Below are 21,061 nucleotides of genomic sequence, written 5' to 3'. Positions count from 1 at the left end.
TCACAGAGGATGATGTAGTACAGGGAAGGAACAGGTAGGTAACTAATGTTGGAGTCCAATTCTTCCTCACAGAAGATGATGTAGTACAGGGAAGGAACAGGTAGGTATCTGATGTTGGAGTCCAATTCTTCCTCACAGAGGATGATATGGTACAGGGATAGAATAGGTAGGTATCTGATGTTGGAGTCCAATTCTTCCTCACAGAGGATGATGTAGTACAGGGAAGGAACAGGTAGGTATCTGATGTTGGAGTCCAATTCTTCCTCACAGAGGATGATATGGTACAGGGAAGGAACAGGTAGGTAACTAATGTTGGAGTCCAATTCTTCCTCACAGAGGATGATGTAGTACAGGGAAGGAACAGGTAGGTATCTGATGTTGGAGTCCAATTCTTCCTCACAGAGGATGATATGGTACAGGGATGGAATAGGTAGGTATCTGATGTTGGAGTCCAATTCTTCCTCACAGAGGATGATATGGTACAGGGATGGAATAGGTAGGTAACTGATGTTGGAGTCCAGTTCTTCCTCACAGGCGATAAAGTGGTACAGGGAAAGAACAAGTAGGTATGCATTCTATGTGATTCTGTGTCTTTACACTTTATTGGTCAACAAGAAATGTGTCCATTGCTAGATGAATGAAAGTTAGTCACCAGCTTTGATTTGCTGTTGTTATTTTTCTTGAGGAAAACTTTTAGGGGAGCATATATTTGCTGTTTTGTCTGTTTATATGACTTTATTACCGTCCTTTCATGTCAGAAGCATAACTGTGCCCACAGTTTAGCAGGGATCATTGGTCAGGAGACACAGTGTTTGAAATTCTGGGCCTGCAACTCTTTAAGTACACAGTTAATACCCTTTGTTGAAATCTTGTCAGGAGCATAACTTTCCTTTCATTGAAGCTTGGATAAAAAAATGTGGTGTATACATTGGCAAGATGAAGAGGATATGTAGTATAACAAATGTAAGGCCCAAAACACCTAGATTGCAGAATTATTGCCTTCTATTTTACTTTTGTGTTCAATAAAGTTTTTTCCAGAGATTATTCATCAGTTTCACTGATATGCTGGCTTTAATAGAATTTAACCTGAATATGATGTTAAATTTGTTGATTGCTTAATGTCAAAACCAGAATATTTTTGATATTTTTTTGTTATGCTTTATTTCTCAGAAGTTTAAGTCTAGATTTTTTCCCAGATTTTTAAATGAGACTATATATTTACTGTACATTCACAAACTTGTTATAGAGCTGCTGCTAGTGAAGGGAGGTTAGCAGAGTTAAATCCTTACGTCAGTATTAATAGTCTGGTCACCGGGATGGACAACAACACTGATCTATCTTACCTTACACAATATCAAGTAAGTATGATAGCAAACTGGCAGATATTTTTTTTTTCATTAAATTTTTGCCAGTTAAACACCTAGCTGAGTACCTGATATACCACTGTCACCAGTAGAGTCTATGATAATTCAGAATTTGATCAGAAAGATTTATGACATTGTTATTGACCATAATGAACATTTTGGGACTATTTCTATTTTCCAGTGTATTATACTAACGGAGGTGCCTCTACAACTGCAACTAAGAATTAACCAGCTCTGTAGAACCCAGTCACCTCCAATCCAAGTATGTACAAATTACAGATAATAATAATATTTATTCAACCAATTAAAGAAAAAAATAGCCTTTGCCTGGTAAGTGAGTATATATTGTTGTTCATTCAGACTACCTACCAAATGCTATTTCATTGTCCTGTAATATGCCTACCTGTTATGTTTGAGTCAGAGACCCACAAGGTTGACTGTAATTATCCAGTTTAACAGATGATACAGTCATTGAATTCAAACACCTCAATGATATGAAAGTTTGATGCACCAAACACAGACTCCTTACAATTGAATGTTTTTGTGAATAAAATGTCCTTGACAATGATATTAACAATAGATTTACAAAACATGCTATTGCTGTATGAAATGAACACATAGATTAAGGATGAAATGAGGGTTAAGTAAATAAACAATGAATGTTCATATGAAGATCAATGATCATTATCTATGTGTTAAATTACAGTGATTGATTTTCGAGATATTCTTCAGATTGCTGAATTTGTGAAGGTATATTGCTCACAAATGAAAGTCAATCTCCCATATTCTGGGGATTGCTGCTTTGTATGTCCGTTTTTGTTTGTAGTTTATTAGTGCAGACGTGTATGGACTGGTGAGCAGTGTATTCTGTGATTTTGGGGATGAATTTGAAGTGATGGATGTCAATGGAGAAGAACTTAGAGATACATTTATAGAAAATATAACAAAGGTATGATGTTTCTATAACAAAGATCACGTCACAATGTATATGATGCACAGGTATAATGAACAGTTCATGTATGGTCCAGCCACATATTTATTATATGCAGATATGTTCATAACTTTGTCTACTCCATATCTGCATCATGAAATCAGAGAACATCCTCAAGCGAAAGTAATCCCTCTTCTGGTGCTCAAATGAGGGCAATTCCTTTTCTGGTGCTCAAGTGAGAGCAATCTCTCTTCTGATGCTCAAGTGAAAACAATCCCTTTTCTTGTCCTTAAGTGAGGGTGATCCCTCTTTTTTCAAGGTGCTTATTCATCAGACAATAATCCTGGCAGGCATTTGGATGATGATGCAGGTTTAGGAAGTCATTCTCAAGAAATGCAAGAAAGCAATCACCATATCTCTTGTACAGCTGCTCAAACTAACAGGATTGTAGAAAGAACCAAAAGGTTGCTTCAAGTACATTTTACAGTAAAAATACATATTTTTGCAGTAACCTTATTTTAGTGCATATGCAATGAAACATTACGCAAAAACATGATTGCTCTAAATGTTGTTTCTATGTATTTTTCATAGCAATTATTCTGAATTTGCAAGGTCATCATCCCATTTTTTCTCAAATAGTGTACTTAAATTTGATAGTGCCAAATTAAGTACATTTACAGTATCTTAGGATCAGGTTATATATTTCCCCAGTTTCCTTGATATATGTTAATGTTGTATTAACAGGAAAATCCTGGAGTGGTTACATGTCTGAAAGATAAATTTCATGGACTGGAGACAGGTGACATGGTGGCATTCAGGGAACTCAATGGAATGACGGCACTGAATGGAATGACATGCAGGGTCAAAGGTCAGTCCAATTTGTCAAACCATATTTCATCAGTACATTTTTCTGGTGGAAAATAATTGTAATGCATTTTTTTATTTGATAATGAACATCCACAATTATAGAGTAAATGTATCAATATTTTCAACTGTTGGTTTCTAGATATTGTTAGTAGGCTACCAAATATCTTGATACTGTTGAAGAAGGAAAAAGGATATGGTCTATTCTTGATTGTTAGGAATACTAATTTAACTACAGTCAAAATCTTACATGGTGGTTTTGATTAACATTAAATTTTGCTTCTAACATATACAAAAGAATTATAAATTTAAATGCTTCTTATATTTAAATACCCATGTATTCTTTTAGCGATTGGGTTTGAGACTGTCATTGAAGCCATATTTGAATTAAAATGAAAATTTACACCTTATTATTATCAGTAATAATTCTCAACCATTATATCACTTTTGGCTTAACATGTAGTCCTTGTATTATCAGTTCTGTCCCCGTCAACCTTTGCAATTTGTGATACTACTGGAGAAAGCTTTACTCCATATGAACATGGTGGCATCATCACCCAGGTCAGGATCCCTCAGAAATTCTCATTTGTAAGTGTCTTTGTTGTTACTGTGTTGCTTTCTCTAAGTGTACCTCATCTACTGAATCATATATCAAATTTTACATGCATCTGAAGATGTCAGAGTGTTTTGTACATAATCAAATTAGTTTTCTTTTTTATCACTGCTTATAAAGTTATGTCCCTCTGATATTTCTATTGAACAGAGGAGGTGTTAGATTGCTTACAATGATCTATGACATATATTAAGTTCATATTTTCTACCATTTTCTTTATAGAATTAGTTGTTTATCAATTTACTTGTGAATTGTACATAGAAAATTAGGAAATTATATTTACAAACTGTATCTGCAGATTTAAATAATTTAGATTTACTTTAATGTATGTAATTAATTAATTGATTAATAATGATAGCAATGAACAATTGAATTAGTGTGAGCAGAAATTTATTTGCTTCTTTAACTCAATGTTACAGATTATTCATATGAACTTTATCGCAATTCAGGTATTAAGAATTTTACATCCAGTAAACTCTATTTTATAGAAAAGTCTGGAATCACAGCTGAAGGATCCTACCCTACTGACGCCAGATCTCTCCAAAATTTCTGTAGGTAATTTATCTGGTAAACTAATGTTGACTTTGATTGGCAAGTCAGTATAAGAATTGGCTTAACTCATTAACATAACTGACTTCTTTTTCTTGTAAACCATTGGTGGTGTAATGTCTTATCAATTTATTGTATTAGCTTTGCTCTTGATAGCTTTAGGGCGATTGCATATTTTAAAGTCTTTATATACCATAGTAATTTATTCCACTATCGCTTGTTAATGATTGATTCTTTTTTTAACCAACGAAGATGCTACTTGAAAGGAAGATTTTTCTCCGAGTTATTGATAAACATCCACACAGCCTTGGTTTATGTATTAAAGCATCTTTAGGATCTCAATAGGGGAAATCGCTAAATACAAGACAGGGACAATTGCCTTCTTAGAATGGAAACAGAATTTTAAGCAGAAGTTTTTACACTAATGAGAGTTTGTATAAACAACAAGATGGAAGTTAGCAGCATTTTAAAAACATTCTCAATAAAAAGGAAAAACAGGGGTAGGACAGCATTTCGGTTATATGAAAATTAATGACAAAGTGTCACAAAACTGATCGCAATTAAACTCCCCCTTTTGAAAGTACAGGCACCTTCATTTGGTAACCAGCTACATTATCCTACTTTACTAGGCCTAGATATATGTATTTTTTTTTCAACACAGCTTTTCCAACTTACTGTGAAAACCAAATAGTTATATCATTGTTGAATTAATAATCACTTTTTTAAATGTAAAACAAGTTTAAAATGAAGAGAAAATTATGCAAAATTTATTGTAAAACTAAGACTTGACTGATATAAATTTAATATCTTATAGTTTTGAATCCAGCGTGTGTATGAGTTTCACAACAAATATCACAGAATATCATGTTTATCTATAGAATAAATAATATGAAAATATAACAAAGTTTAGCAAGAAATACACTGCAACATATTTGATTGTATAAGAATTGTATATCATTTTATTTTGCTGTAATGTTTGCTAAATTGAGCATTCTGATACATTTGAGTGGTTGGTGACCTTCATTTCTGGGTTAATAAAACATATTTTGAAGGTGAATAAACTTTCATGACAGTATTGCAATAATCACATGACTATCACGATAATATATACTGTCGTGAGAGCCTTTTTGGCCTCAATAGTCACCCCTATTGCCCATAGACATTTAATTTCCTTTTATATCATGTTTGGATTATTTGAAATAATGAATATCTAAATTCTGAGGCTGATGCATTTCATTCAGCATGATAAACATCTACCAGAGTAGAGTAGGAATAGTATGATTATTACTGAAGTATTAAAATGATATTTCGACAAACCATCAAGGGTGCAGATCAGGTAGAACAATTCTCTCTTTACACATATTATTTCACCAGAAGAGGTACAAAAGTGTCTGTTGGTAAAGCAGAGTATAAAATCTCCTTAAATGCTGACAAAACAGCCAATTTTTGTGAGAACAGGGCAAACAAAAGTCTTTTCTCTTGTTGGGAACAAGCTGAATGCCTATTTCCTTTCACAGTCGAACTCTCACTTTATTTCAGTCAGAATTTCTCTGGGTTTAAGAAATTGGATCAAGAGGTAAGGGTAATATGTAGCATTTATCATATGTTTCTGTAAATTTATGAAATCCTGGAGGTATATTACTAAAATCTGCGGTCTCTAGAAGTTTTTTCTTTGAAGTAAATGATTGACTGTTACTGTTTTTCCAGAAACACGATCTTGTATTCAGAATTAGTTGCTACTTTAGTAAAAGTGATTGCTACTTTCTGATTTGTCAGGCTCCCTCAAATTTACACCTTGCAATGCTGGCTCTACATCAGTACCACCAAGAACAAAATGACCAACTGCCCAATGTATGGTAAGTATCTGGAAGTAAAATGTATTGGATAACAACACTGGTTGGTTGAAGGTGTTATGATGCTCATGACACAGAATGGCTCACTGACAAGATTGGATTTTTACATGCCTGTCAAAATTATTTTGACAGGATTTATATGGTATGATGTTGTCCATCCATCAGTTGTAAACTTTTATTTGTCCAGAGATGTTTTCAACCGAGCTTTTGTTGGATGTTTTATCACCATGACATGAAGTTGTTTTCCTAAATGGTAGTTTTGATTCATCTCTATTTAGAAAAGTAATTGTCCTTTGCTCTTTTTATCATATTAAACTTGTCCAGATATTCCCTCTCTCAATTTTGAACAAATTTCTTTCATATTTAATAGGCTTAGTCACCATAGCATGGAATGGAGTTTTTGTGAATTTCTTATTGAGTCGTATTTATGAGTTACTGCCTCTTATTTGTTACACAATATGATTCTTGCCTCAAGATCTCTTCTATTATTAGTCCCTTGCTGGTGAAATTAGAGGGGACTACAGTGTTTGTCTCCCATCTGTCTGTCTTTCTTTCTGTTTGTCTGTCCATCTGTCTGTCTATCCGTCCCGGTGCTGGCTTCCAGAAAATAACTTGAGAAAAGATGGATGGATTTGAATGAAACTTCATTTAATGTTAGGTTATGAGGCAATGGAAAGTGGGGTTGAATGTTCAACTTAAATGTCACTATAGCTAAAAATATATATTTTTTGTAAAAATTTTAGTTTCAAGATGGTAATTTCAGAAAGAATTGATGGATTACGTTGAAATTTCATAAAATGTTAGCTTGTAAGGTAATACAGAGTGGAAGTATGTTCGGGGTCAAAAGGTCAACTACAAAGGTCACTGTTACTACAAATAGACTTTTGTTGTCATATTTTGGCTTGTGATAAGGTTGACTGATTGTATTGCAATATCTAATATTAGAAAATATGCAGGATGGGATTAAGTTAGGGGTCAAAAGGTCAACTGTACCAGTAGTCAACTGACAAAGGTTCAAGGTCACTATGTCAAAAGGTCAACTTTTACATTTTTTGATGTGTATACTGACAATGTAATTAGGATGATTAAATTTACCCATACAGGTCACAAACAAAGGTGGGTCCTTTCTGACAGGTTGTTTTTTATTTTCCAGGTAATCACTTCACTAAATTAGGGATGACAAACTTGATTAAAACTTTTCAACTGATTTCTTTCAACCTTTTTATAGGCTTTATAAATAGGTTAGAAAATTGTGTTTTCCTGAACAGCGTTTTAATTAAAAAAGAGTTATTGCTGTTTACATGTGTGTTTTCCTGAATGTCTTTGTGATTTTTGGTTTATAGAAACAGTAATTTCCCTTCTATTTTTTATTTATTTTTCACATTTTAGCAATGTCAGGATTTCTCCTCCTTCAGTTCTGAAGCAACTTCTTTGAAACTTAATAAGCTTGAAAACTGTATCATGTGATTTTGTTTCTGCATGAATAGCATTTCGGTCGGTCATTAATAGTTCAGAATTCTTCCCCTTTGTTCTTGTCAGCTTTTTAATATTATCCAGAGATTTTTCCCCTTAATTGTCTACCAATCTCTTTAAAACTTTGTATGCTTTAATTTATTATTAAATCACATAGCAATCTTTATTTTTGTTGCTACCATTCCCATGCATTCATTTCTATACAATAAGTCATGAATACCGGTATTTGATTTACCATTGAACAGGTGTTTATTGTTTCAACTTGCAGTAATTTTATTTGGTGTGATGAGACAACTTGACACTAGTGCATTAATGTCGATGTTTTGTGATTATGTGCTTCAGTATATAAATCATTTGTTGCTTTATTTCAGGTGTCAGAAAGATGCAGCTAGAATTGTGTCCCTTGCACATGACATCAACAATAAGCTGACAAACAAGGTTGGTTTTCATTTATCAAATGAGCAAATAATAGCTGTTCAGGATAAACAGAGTCACTTAAAAATAAGGTGGTTAAATTTAGAACTGATTTAGGTATCATCATCGAAAGATGATTAATTTGGAATACAGTATCCAATTTTTTTTGTCGTTTTTTGTTTTGTTCTGTTGGCAAAAGAGCAAGACTGGTAAAAGTTTCTCAATAGTTACTATACATTTGATTGTTGGTTTGAAGATTATTCCTTACTAGAATCAATTGTTTTTATGATAACATTAGAATCAAGGTATGTCTTGCATGTAAAATATAGGAATAGAAATTTCGTTTCATACATTTTGAAAAAAACTAACTATTGGATGGGAATTGTGTTGTTTTCCTCCAGGTGGAGCCATTAGATGAAGACCTGGTACGGATGTTGTCGTTCACAGCTCGTGGATGTTTTGTTCCTCTATGTGCAGCTGTTGGGGGATTTGTGGCTCAAGAAGGCCTCAAAGCACTCACAGGGAAGTTCACTCCCCTCAATCAATGGGTAAGTTTTTATTTACAGAGTTTACTCCCATCAATGAATGAAGTTTTTACCTACATGGGCTCAATCATCTCAAAGAGCACAGAGGAAAGTTCACTTCCCTCAGTCAATTTGTTTCAAAACAATATCCTAATGCGGTTGATTTGATGCTGGTAGCTGGTGTATATTTATTTTACAGCAATATTTAAATGCAGTTAATTTAAGACTGGTAGCTCTATCCTGTTTACATTTGCAGTTGATTTGAGATTAGAAGCAATATCCTATTCATTTTACAGCTATATCTTGATGCTGTTGATGTCATAAGTAAGAAGGACATCTCCAATCCAGTACAGTTCCAACCAAGGTAAATACTAAGATAATCACAACTTTTTCAACAGTTGATGATTAAGTTATTACTTGAGATTGATTTACTTACGTGTAGAAATAATGATTGTTGTTTAAAACTAGGTAATTATTTCATGTGTTTTACATGCAATAAAGTTACTTACTGATAATGAATTTCATTTCATCAAATAATGATTGTGGTGATATGATTAGTTAAGATGGTTTCTTATTTTTACAGAGGTGATCGATATGATGCTCTGAGAATCTGTATAGGAGAGGGAAAATGTTGTCAGTTAGCAAACATGAAATTGTTTATGGTAAGTCTTTATATAGATTATAGCGGGTGGAATATTATCAAATACCTGTAAAAACTGGAGTATAATTATAAGTCATCGCTTTTTCCCTGGTGGGTTTGGTGAGGGGAGGAGGGGGACATCGCCTGGACATTGGTTCTGTTATGTATTTCTGAACAGCCATTTTGTCAAGGCATATCACATGCACTATTGACCTGCATGAATTCACACCCTGATAATTTTGGTTGCTGTAACACGCCACGGTTCCAGAAAGAATAAAAAAATTGTGATTTAAACCAAGGATACCAGTACACCAGTACGAGACATCGGTACCAAGTTATTTACAAGTACTTTCGTGGTTACTTCAAAGCCATAGTGGAAGTTTACAATATTTCAATATAATATAATATGTAATAATAATATAATTTTGTTAGCATGAAAGGGTCTTCGCTATTTAACTGTACAAACACTGATGGAGATGTTGTTATGCAAACTGTACCTGAAGTCAGGCCCTATATCTGTACGTAGACAATCTATGTGGACTCTCAAGCCAAACAAGTTCAATAATTGCTATTGTACGTTTTTTAAACACATCAATGAAATAAAGGATTACCTCTGAATAATTCATTTGCAAATTTATATTAAATGTTTCACTGACGATCTTCATAAATCGCATTCACTTTTTCTGTTATATCAACAAACTTTGGTCAACATAACAGTTACCACATTCTTAGAAAGGATGCCGCTTATATTCTGATGCGGGTGATATGTGAATCAGATTGAAAAAATTGTTAAAAATTGGCTCTTCTGCTTATAACCAGGATTTGGTATTAGGTACTTGATGACTTGGGACAATACAGGATTTGGTATTAGGTACTTGATGGTTTGGGGCAATGCAGGACTTGGTTAAAAGCACTAGATGGTTAGGGCAATACATGATCTGGTACAAAGTACTTTAGGGGTTGGGGCAATGTAAGAGTTGAAAAAAACGTTCTTGGAGTTTTGGGCAATCCAGGATTTGTAAACATCTACAGAAGCATGAAGTAAGAAATCTGATTTGATGATATTTTTTTACATTGCAACTTTCTGTATTCTATGTACATGTACATATGTATTCATTTAACTTCAATTATGCATTTTGTATATAAGTGAACTGTTACTTACTTGCCAGGTTGGCTGTGGTGCTATAGGATGTGAGATGTTGAAGAATTATGCCTTATTGGGGATTGCTTCACAGGATAAAGGCCAGGTACTGTAGAATGTGGAAGTTTGTCAAATGGAATGGTATGATCTGACATTTAATGCTGCTGATTGTTCTGATGAATAAACTGATCATATGCTGTGTAGTTATAACTGATCACACTGGTAACTTTTTCATTTCAGTTGATGGAAGGACAATGAATAAAATGTTTTATTAGAAATATATGATTATATTTATATCATTCTGGAGTAAAATAGCTAAATAGAATTCTTCTTCTTACAAAATTATGTAAAACAGTAGAAGGTAATAAAAAGATGTTCAGGTTTGAAAAGTGTATCTTCCATCCTTACACAAGTCATATGCATCTGTTGTTATATAATTACAGATAACAATAACAGACAACGACATCATAGAGAAATCAAATTTAAACAGACAATTTCTCTTCAGACCACACCACATCCGGGTAAGTAAAAACAGACAATTTCTCTTCAGACCACACCACATCCGGGTAAGTAAAAACAGACAATTTCTCTTCAGACCACACCACATCCGGGTAAGTAAAAACAGACAATTTCTCTTCAGACCACACCACATCCGGATAAGTAAAAACAGACAATTTCTCTTCAGACCACACCACATCCGGGTAAGTAAAAACAGACAATTTCTCTTCAGACCACACCACATCCGGGTAAGTAAAAACAGACAATTTCTCTTCAGACCACACCACATCCGGATAAGTAAAAGCAGACAATTTCTATTCAGACCACACCACATCCGGGTAAGTAAAAACAGACAATTTCTATTCAGACCACACCACATCCGGGTAAGTGAAAGCAGACAATTTCTCTTCAGACCACACCACATCCGGGTAAGTAAAAACAGACAATTTCTCTTCAGACCACACCACATCCGGGTAAGTAAAAACAGACAATTTCTCTTCAGACCACACCACATCCGGGTAAGTAAAAACAGACAATTTCTCTTCAGACCACACCACATCCGGATAAGTAAAAACAGACAATTTCTCTTCAGACCACACCACATTCGGGTAAGTAAAAACAGACAATTTCTCTTCAGACCACACCACATCCGGGTAAGTAAAAACAGACAATTTCTCTTCAGACCACACCACATCCGGATAAGTAAAAGCAGACAATTTCTATTCAGACCACACCACATCCGGGTAAGTAAAAACAGACAATTTCTATTCAGACCACACCACATCCGGGTAAGTGAAAGCAGACAATTTCTCTTCAGACCACACGACATCCGGGTAAGTAAAAACAGACAATTTCTCTTCAGACCACACCACATCCGGGTAAGTAAAAACAGACAATTTCTATTCAGACCACACCACATCCGGGTAAGTAAAAACAGACAACTTCTCTTCAGACCACACCACATTCGGGTAAGTAAAAACAGACCATTTCACTTCAGACCACACCACATACCGGTAAGTCAAAACAGACAATTTCTCTTCAGACCAGACAATTTCTCTTCAGACCACACCACATCAGGGTAAGTTAAAACAGACAATTTCTCTTCAGACCACACCACATCCAGGTAAGTAAAAACAGACAATTTCTCTTCAGACCACACCACATCCTGGTAAGTAAAAACAGACAATTTCTATTCAGACCACACCACATTCGGGTAAGTAAAAACAGACAATTTCTTTACAGACCACACCATATCCAGGTAAGTGAAAACCGACAATTTCTCTTCAGACCATACCACATTTTGGTAAGTCCAGCCAAATTGACAATTTTTCTTCTGACCACACTTCTTTGGGCATCTTAATTTAAACAGAAGCTAAATGATCCAACAGAAAAGGAAGAAATAAAGATCAAACAATGGCAGAGGCCATATACACTGCATTGACTAAAATCTGAGTATCTGTGTGGAAAGACAAAGTATGCAGTATATAAAACATCACATATATTGCTGAATGGTATAGTTTGAATAAGCTCACAGTATTAAGAAAGAAGAAAAACAGATTGGAAAAGTAATGGTATTTACATAAGATATCTAAAATTGAGGATTCCTTTTAAATAATCACAAAAGTTTTAAAACTTCAAAGCTTCTACTCTTTTTTCCTGATGTTGATTTAATCATGCCCTGTGGAATTCTTATCCTGCCAGTTTTCATATTTCACATATGGATTATGGATATGTATTACAGGTACAGTTGAAACTCGTTGTCTCGAAATTGCTGAAGTGAAAAAATTCTGCTTGAGTTGAAATAATTTTCAAGTTCTGATTTTTTCCCTTCGATATCTTAAGTTTAGTTCGGATGACCCGAATTTCATTGAGTTGCAATTTCAGTTGAGTCAAAGTGATTTTTCAGTCCCTTCAGTTGTAAATCAACAGATTGAATAGCGCTGTTTGTAGCATGGTGTTGCGTTCTGTCATAGCCATCATTCCGTCCATCAGTAATCAACATCAGGATAAGTTCACCTTATTTTGGACACTCTAGTTGAGTCAAACTTTGGATAAGTTGAACCATTTCCATGGTCCGTTGAATTTCAAGATAACGAGTTTCGACTGTAATAACATGTTCAATCATTTCTTTCATGAGAAATGATAACTGTAATCACAATTTTCATAATGTCAAACACATCATTGTGGGAAATCATGAAGTTTTTCAATGTAATCATTTTGAAATCACTAGTAAAATAAATATATTCAAATTGTTTGTTTCATTTTCCTCCTGAAATGTTTATAGCATTCATAAAATTCATTCAGTCTTCCAGTATGATATTCTTATTCTACTGTTGTTTTAACATTACTTTGGAGTATAAACACAACTGTCTAGTTGTCAGTACTACACAGTACCTTGTAATGTTAAACACCACTGTCTAGTTGTCAGTACTACACAGTACCTTATAGTGTAAAACACCACTGTCTAGTTGTCAGTACTACACAGTACCTTGTAATGTTAAACACCACTGTCTAGTTGTCAGTACTACACAGTACCTTGTAATGTTAAACACCACTGTCTAGTTGTCAATACTACACAGTACCTTGTAATGTAAAACACCACTGTCTAGTTGTCAGTACTACACAGTACCTTATAGTGTAAAACACCACTGTCTACTTGTCAGTACTACACAGTACCTTATAGTGTAAAACACTACTGTCTAGTTGTCAGTACTACACAGTACCTTATAGTGTAAAACACCACTGTCTAGTTGTCAGTACTACACAGTACCTTATAGTGTAAAACACCACTGTCTAGTTGTCAGTACTACACAGTACCTTATAGTGTAAAACACCACTGTCTACTTGTCAGTACTACACAGTACCTTATAGTGTAAAACACCACTGTCTACTTGTCAGCACTATACAGTACAATGGAGTGTAAAACACCACTGTCTACTTGTCAGTACTACACATTACCTTATAGTGTAAAACACCACTGTCTACTTGTCAGCACTATACAGTACCTTATAGTGTAAAACACCACTGTCTAGTTGTCAGTACTACACAGTACCTCATAGAGTAAAACACCACTGTCTAGTTGTCAGTACTACACAGTACCTTATAGTGTAAAACACCACTGTCTAGTTGTCACCACTACTACACAGTACAATAGTGTAAAACACCACTGTCTAGTTGTCAGCACTACACAGTACCTTGTAATGTAAAACACCACTGTCTAGTTGTCAGCACTATACAGTACCTTGTAGTGTAAAACACCACTGTCTAGTTGTCAGTACTACACAGTACCTTATAGTGTAAAACACCACTGTCTACTTGTCAGCACTATACAGTACAATGGAGTGTAAAACACCACTGTCTACTTGTCAGTACTACACAGTACCTTATAGTGTAAAACACCACTGTCTACTTGTCAGCACTATACAGTACCTTATAGTGTAAAACACCACTGTCTAGTTGTCAGTACTACACAGTACCTTATAGTGTAAAACACCACTGTCTACTTGTCAGCACTATACAGTACAATGGAGTGTAAAACACCACTGTCTACTTGTCAGTACTACACAGTACCTTATAGTGTAAAACACCACTGTCTACTTGCCAGCACTATGCAGTACCTTGAAGTATTAACACAACTGTCTAGTTGTCAGTACTACACAGAGTGTAACTAACACAATGGAGTGTAAAACACCACTGTCTACTTGTCAGCACTATACAGTACCTTGTAGTGTAAAACACCACTGTCTACTTGTCAGTACTACACAGTACCTTATAGTGTAAAACACCACTGTCTACTTGTCAGTACTATACAGTACAATGGAGTGTAAAACACCACTGTCTACTTGTCAGCACTATACAGTACAATGGAGTGTAAAACACCACTACTTATAGTGTAAAACACCACTGTCTACTTGTCAGCACTATACAGAAAAACACCACTGACTACTTGTCAGCACTACACAGTACCTTATAGTGTAAAACACCACTGTCTATTGTCAGCACTATACCGTACAATGTAGTGTAAAACACCACTGTCTACTTGTCAGCACTATACAGTACAATTAGTGTAAAACACCACTGTCTACTTGTCACTTGTCACACAGTACTTATACAATGGAGTGTAAAACACCACTGTCTACTTGTCAGCACTATACAGTACCTTGTAGTGTAAAACACCACTGTCTACTTGTCAGCACTACACAGTACCTTATAGTGTAAAACACCACTGTCTACTTGTCAGCACTATACAGTACCTTATAGTGTAAAACACCACTGTCTACTTGTCAGCACTATACAGTACAATGGAGTGTAAAACACCACTGTCTAGTTGTCAGCACTATACAGTACAATGGAGTGTAAAACACCACTGTTTATAGTGTAAAACACCACTGTCTACTTGTCAGCACTATACAGTACAATGGAGTGTAAAACACTATTGTCTAGTTGTCAGTACTACACAGTACCTTATAGTGTAAAACACCACTGTCTACTTGTCAGCACTATACCGTACAATGGAGTGTAAAACACCACTGTCTACTTGTCAGCACTATACAGTACAATGGAGTGTAAAACACCACTGTCTACTTGTCAGTACTACACAGTACCTTATAGTGTAAAACACCACTGTCTACTTGTCAGCACTATACAGTACAATGGAGTGTAAAACACTATTGTCTAGTTGTCTAGTTGTCACCACTGTCTAGCACTATGTACTACACAGTACCTTATAGTGTAAAACACCACTGTCTAGTTGTCAGCACTATACAGTACCTTATAGTGTAAAACACCACTGTCTACTTGTCAGCACTGTAAAACACCACTGTCTACTTGTCAGCACTACTACAGTACAGTGTAAAACACCACTGTCTATTGAGTGTAAAACACCACTGTCTACTTGTCAGCACTATACAGTACAATGGTTTATACAGTACCTTATAGTAAAACACCACTGTCTACTTGTCAGCACTATACAGTACAATGGAGTGTAAAACACCACTACTTATAGTGTAAAACACCACTGTCTACTTGTCAGCACTATACAGCACAATGGAGTGTAAAACACCACTGTCTACTTGTCAGTACTACACAGTACCTTATAGTGTAAAACACCACTGTTTATAGTGTAAAACACCACTGTCTACTTGTCAGCACTATACAGTACCTTATAGTGTAAAACACCACTGTCTACTTGTCAGCACTATACAGTACAATGGAGTGTAAAACACCACTGTCTACTTGTCAGTACTATACAGTACAATGGAGTGTAAAACACCACTGTCTACTTGTCAGTACTACACAGTACCTTATAGTGTAAAACACCACTGTCTACTTGCCAGCACTATGCAGTACCTTGAAGTATTAACACAACTGTCTAGTTGTCAGTACTATGCAGTACCTTGAAGTATAAACACCACTGTCTAGTTGTCAGCACTATACAGTACCTTATAGTGTAAAACACCACTGTCTACTTGTCAGTACTACACAGTACAATGGAGTGTAAAACACCACTGTCTACTTGTCAGCACTATACAGTACAATGAAGTGTAAAACACCACTGTCTACTTGTCAGCACTATACAGTACCTTGTAGTGTAAAACACCACTGTCTAGTTGTCAGTACTACACAGTACCTTATAGTGTAAAACACCACTGTCTACTTGTCAGCACTATATAGTACAATGGAGTGTAAAACACTATTGCCTAGTTGCCCATTCTAGTTGTTTGTTCATATCGGTATACTTAGCATTAAGTTGACAGTATCTTGTGATAATCACACGAATGTTGCTCTATTGTCCAACATGTGTAGGGTTTCCTTGTTGGTTAAGGCAGCATGTAGTTTAATTTCCAGTGATTGTTGGGACACTTCCCTCCTTCCAACATCATTATCAAGCTCAGATATAGCCAGACTGTGTTCCCTGGTGGGATTAGTCATTTGTGACTGGCGTCCATCTCCATAAAGGTCATCTGAAGTTACACTGTCAATCTCAGAATATACTGAAGAGACTTGTATAGGATGTATGATATAGGAATTCATCATATCGTCAATGTCAATAGGTCCAAATGCTTTCTGAAGCTGCTCTCGATCAATAGGACACCCTGGTTTCAAAGTCATCCTTTTCATTGAAAGCATTGGGTGTTTAGTATATCTTGGTAAGGCCATAGATTTTCCTTCCTTGATGACCTTGATATAGTTATCTTCCCTCATTAGCTCGGCCAGCTTACTCTGAAACTGCAAAATTTGCAGCACTTTCTCTTGATTCTCTTTTTGATATTCATCCAATGTAGTGAAGATTTCCTGAAAGCATTTCTCTTGATCAAATAACAGTTTTTCAGCAAACTCATCAATAACCCTCTTTAGGAGGTCACGGCGTCGTAAAGTTTCTTCTCGTGTTTGATCAGCCAGTTCCTGCTCTCTCGTCCTTATAGTTTGAAGGTCTTTTAAGTCTCCTTTGATTTCACTGAAGTGTGAGTTTTCCATTTTCTGCTTTTGTAATCCCACTGTAATCCTTTCAGCTGCTGTTTTGAGTTCTTCAAACTTGTGTCCAGTATGCATTTTTTCTATACATTCGTGGCATACAAGTTTATTGTGACAAGAAGAACATACCATTTCATATGCTTTCTGTGCATGTTTGGAGCAAGACATTCTAAATTTTCTTTGCGGTTTTAGTCAAATAGAAGAAAACGTCTTATCGTATGTGAGTTGTGTAATCTGCAATGACCTAACTGTATGGGAGTTGAGCTAGAACATCTGGAATGAGGATGTAGTAGCTGGTTTTTCCTGAAATACCATATTTGATGGATGTGTAACTGATAAAGTGATATCAGGTTGCTATCTTTTATTCAGTGATTGTATGGCATTTGGGGTATCTAAGGAAATTTAATAACAACTTAAGCTCAGTAGCACTTTACAATTCTGCATGCTTGTCTATTATTGGTTGCTTACCTGTATTATCTACATATAAAGTGAATGACTCATCAAAATTTAAAGTTGTACTTCTCCAACCTTCCTGGTTCATTGTGAGCAAAGTCATTATGAGAGTGATCTTTTGTGAAGATATTCTGTATATGCCTGTACCTTTTTAGTTTCATGGTGTAAAATGATACTGTCTTTTGTCATTAGATGGTGGGCTATTCAGTTCACCTTTGTCTTCTGTCCTTCCATCCAGCCATCCACCTCTCTGTCTATCCATCCATAAACAATTTTTCACTATTTCTTGAGAAGCACTTGATGGATCTTTCTCAGATTTCATATGTAGATTTCCCTTGATCCCTAGTTGTGCACATTTGATTTTGGGTTTGATCAGAAAAGCAAAATGATTGACAGGTGGCCATCTTGTATTTTAACTGTGAAAGTTTGTGATTGCTATTTCTTGGAAAGGACGTGATTGATCTTTCTTGAATTTCACATGATGGTTTCCCTTGGTCCCTAGTTGTGCCAGTTTGATTTTGGGTGTGAACAGAAAAACAAAATGGCCAACAGACGACCATCTTGGATTTTGAATTTGCATGTTTATTATCGCTATTTCTTGAGAACGGTTGCATAGATCTTTCTCAAATTTTATATGTATGTTCCCCTTGGTCTCTAGTTGTGTCCATCTAATTATGTGACCGATCAGCAAATCCAAAACGGCAGACAGGTGGCCATCTTGAATTTTGACTTTGAAAGTTTGTTATTGCTATTTCTTAAGAAGTACTGGATGTATCTTTCTCAAAATTCATAAGTAAAATCCCCATTGTCCCTAGTGCACATTTAATTTTGGGTCTGCTCAGAAAAACAAAACAGCCAACAGATGACTATCTTGGATTTTGACTTTACAAGCTTTTTATCACTATTTCTTGATAATTACAGTATATTTCTTTCTGAAATTTCATGAATAGGTTCCTAAAGATCCCTAGTTGTGCCTGTGTGAATTAGGACTGATCAGAAAAACAGGCAGCCATCTTTGATTTTGCCTAGTAAAGATTGTTATTGCTATTTCTGAAGAAGTGCTGAATGGATGGCTCTCAAATTTCCTATCTATGTTCACTTTGGTCTCTTCTTGTGCTTGTTTGATTTTGGGACTGATCAGAAGAAGCAAAATGGCTTCTAGATGGCCATTTTGGATTTGGTAGATGAAAATTATCATTGCTATTTATGCAAAGGAATGTTCAAATGTTTTATCATCAAGAGCAAAAACTGAGAAAAGAAGGGAAATGATCCAACTTTAAAAGATCATATCAAGATCAAACCATGGTTGGCTCCAAGATCCCTCTGGGATCTCTTGTTTTATTTCTAAATGGATTTCTTTCTAATGGTTTTAGTGTATAGAACTTTTTTGGCTTGCAGTTTCTGTCCCATGCAGTTGCATATGGTACCTACTTCAAAGAACTTTGCCCCTGTACATTAATGACCAAAACAATTTTGTTAGCTCATATACTACTGTGTATGTGGTATAAATGACAATGTTGGCAAAGTGGAAGGTAAACTTACCACACTGGAGATGACAGCTACGGTTTTCTTGTGACATTTTTATAATCGTATCTGCACTGATTGGTTGATTCTATAAACACTGGATTCATACTTTGAAACATCTATGCACTTACAGTCCACATGGACCTTTTTTTCTTCTTAGTTGATTGGGATGTTTTATCACATGACAAAAAATAACATTTTTTTTATGTGTTTTGCAGAAACCAAAGAGTACCACTGCTGCCCAATCAGCAAATGAGATTAACCCAGGTAAATGTTTCTACCATATCTACACATAATCATTAGGATCAGTTTAATCCCATGATACGTTTTGTTTGATTGTTTTATATCAGAAACCATTGTTTCAAAGTAGAAGTTGACTTATTTTCACAGAACTTTCACTCATCAATTAATAACTTTTTAGGTAACCCATTGCAATCACCTTTGTCTGGCGTCCTGCTTCCATTACTTTTTAAATTTTCAACTTTGTCTCCAAAACCCCTAAACCAATTTCAGGGAAAATTTGCGGAAATCCTTGGCCTAAGATCAAATATAGCCAATCATATAGTCCCCAACGCATAGGGGCTTGAGGGGTTGGGTCAAAAATGTCAAATTGTCTGAACTTTCGAAAATCTCCAACACTGAGATATGGTTAAATCAAATTCTCCTCATGGATGGAACCATCTTAAAGTGCTTTACCACAATGAATCTCATATTTCTCCCTGGGAAGGAGGTTGAATTTATTATAATTTTTATAGAAAAATTGCTTTTTGAGCATGACGTTTATTTCCAATTGGAAAAAAACTTTATTAGAATTACTAGCATAGGATGACAGTTTTGATGGTATGCATTTATTGACTCTTGCTTACTATCATCAGTGTCACAATTTCTTTAGGCCATGCCAACTTGTAAATAGTTCTTTCAGAATTACCGCTCTTAATATCTGAAGTAGAGAAGAAAAAAATAAAAATGAATTACCGCTCTTAAAAAAAAAAATATCAAAATTCCGGATTTTTTTGGTGTCAGATTGTAAATTCATAGATCGCTAATTTTAGTCGCATATATGCTTTAATCATCAGGAAAGTGAACACAAGTAAAGCATTTTTATGATGCAGATAAAAAAGAAAAACATGGGAAAGAACATGGTTTCTCAGATATGATTGTATGATGATTAGAAAGTGTTTACTGCATGTTAAGACACATCCCTGTGTTGAATAGGATTCATTATTCCATGACACTATCATATTGTATGTTAGTGAAAAATAATTTGGATATTCTCATGTAGGCATAGTATTCAGCTTTTCCTGGTTGATCAATGCAAGATACATTGTAATGATAACTTATTTCTTCTAGCAGACTTACGGAAGCATCATCTTTCCAGACCATTGATAATGGACAAATAATAATTGTATTAATATTAAGAAAAAGAAAAGCCTTGAAACTAAACTGAATAAATTCACATTTTAGAAAAATACCTGTGCTGTTTATCTGACGGTGAAATATAAATCATAGCGTAGGCATATGTAATAATGAATTGTCTTAATGTGGTCACCTTTGGTTCATCTCAGAATCAGTTTAATCATTACGTACTGTTCGGATAGACATACATTTGTAACGATCAAGCTGTTTACAGAACTGAACATTTGGTCTCTTCATTATTTTGGTATTAAAGTATTTTAGGAGATATGCATGGTTTTCTTAGTTTCTTGCCATACAAAAATTGAAATAAGAAATAAAGTATCTAAATAT

At 35.1% G+C, this 21,061-nt stretch overlaps 1 protein-coding gene across 1 annotated transcript in view; it reads left to right on the top strand.

Annotated features, from left to right (window-relative positions):
- Window positions 1-21,061, top strand: part of LOC132550609 (ubiquitin-like modifier-activating enzyme 6) — a 41,383-nt gene that overhangs the window by 1,340 nt on the left and 18,982 nt on the right. Inside the window, exons 5-18 of the mRNA XM_060214701.1 lie at window positions 1,247-1,358; window positions 1,546-1,626; window positions 2,191-2,313; window positions 3,040-3,163; window positions 3,638-3,747; window positions 4,261-4,323; window positions 6,098-6,177; window positions 8,019-8,085; window positions 8,463-8,609; window positions 8,882-8,949; window positions 9,169-9,247; window positions 10,395-10,472; window positions 10,810-10,887; window positions 19,534-19,582. Coding sequence (XP_060070684.1) covers window positions 1,247-1,358; window positions 1,546-1,626; window positions 2,191-2,313; window positions 3,040-3,163; window positions 3,638-3,747; window positions 4,261-4,323; window positions 6,098-6,177; window positions 8,019-8,085; window positions 8,463-8,609; window positions 8,882-8,949; window positions 9,169-9,247; window positions 10,395-10,472; window positions 10,810-10,887; window positions 19,534-19,582 — 1,259 coding nt within the window. The remainder of the gene's footprint in view (window positions 1-1,246; window positions 1,359-1,545; window positions 1,627-2,190; window positions 2,314-3,039; window positions 3,164-3,637; window positions 3,748-4,260; window positions 4,324-6,097; window positions 6,178-8,018; window positions 8,086-8,462; window positions 8,610-8,881; window positions 8,950-9,168; window positions 9,248-10,394; window positions 10,473-10,809; window positions 10,888-19,533; window positions 19,583-21,061) is intronic.

This window comes from Ylistrum balloti, unplaced genomic scaffold (genome assembly GCF_031769215.1).
Source record: "Ylistrum balloti isolate Yb309-2 unplaced genomic scaffold, AGI_CSIRO_Ybal_v1 Utg370136, whole genome shotgun sequence".
NCBI classification, from domain to species: domain Eukaryota; kingdom Metazoa; phylum Mollusca; class Bivalvia; order Pectinida; family Pectinidae; genus Ylistrum; species Ylistrum balloti.
The sequence above is the reverse complement of the archived record's forward strand: the minus strand, read 5'-3'. Positions and strand labels throughout refer to the sequence as shown.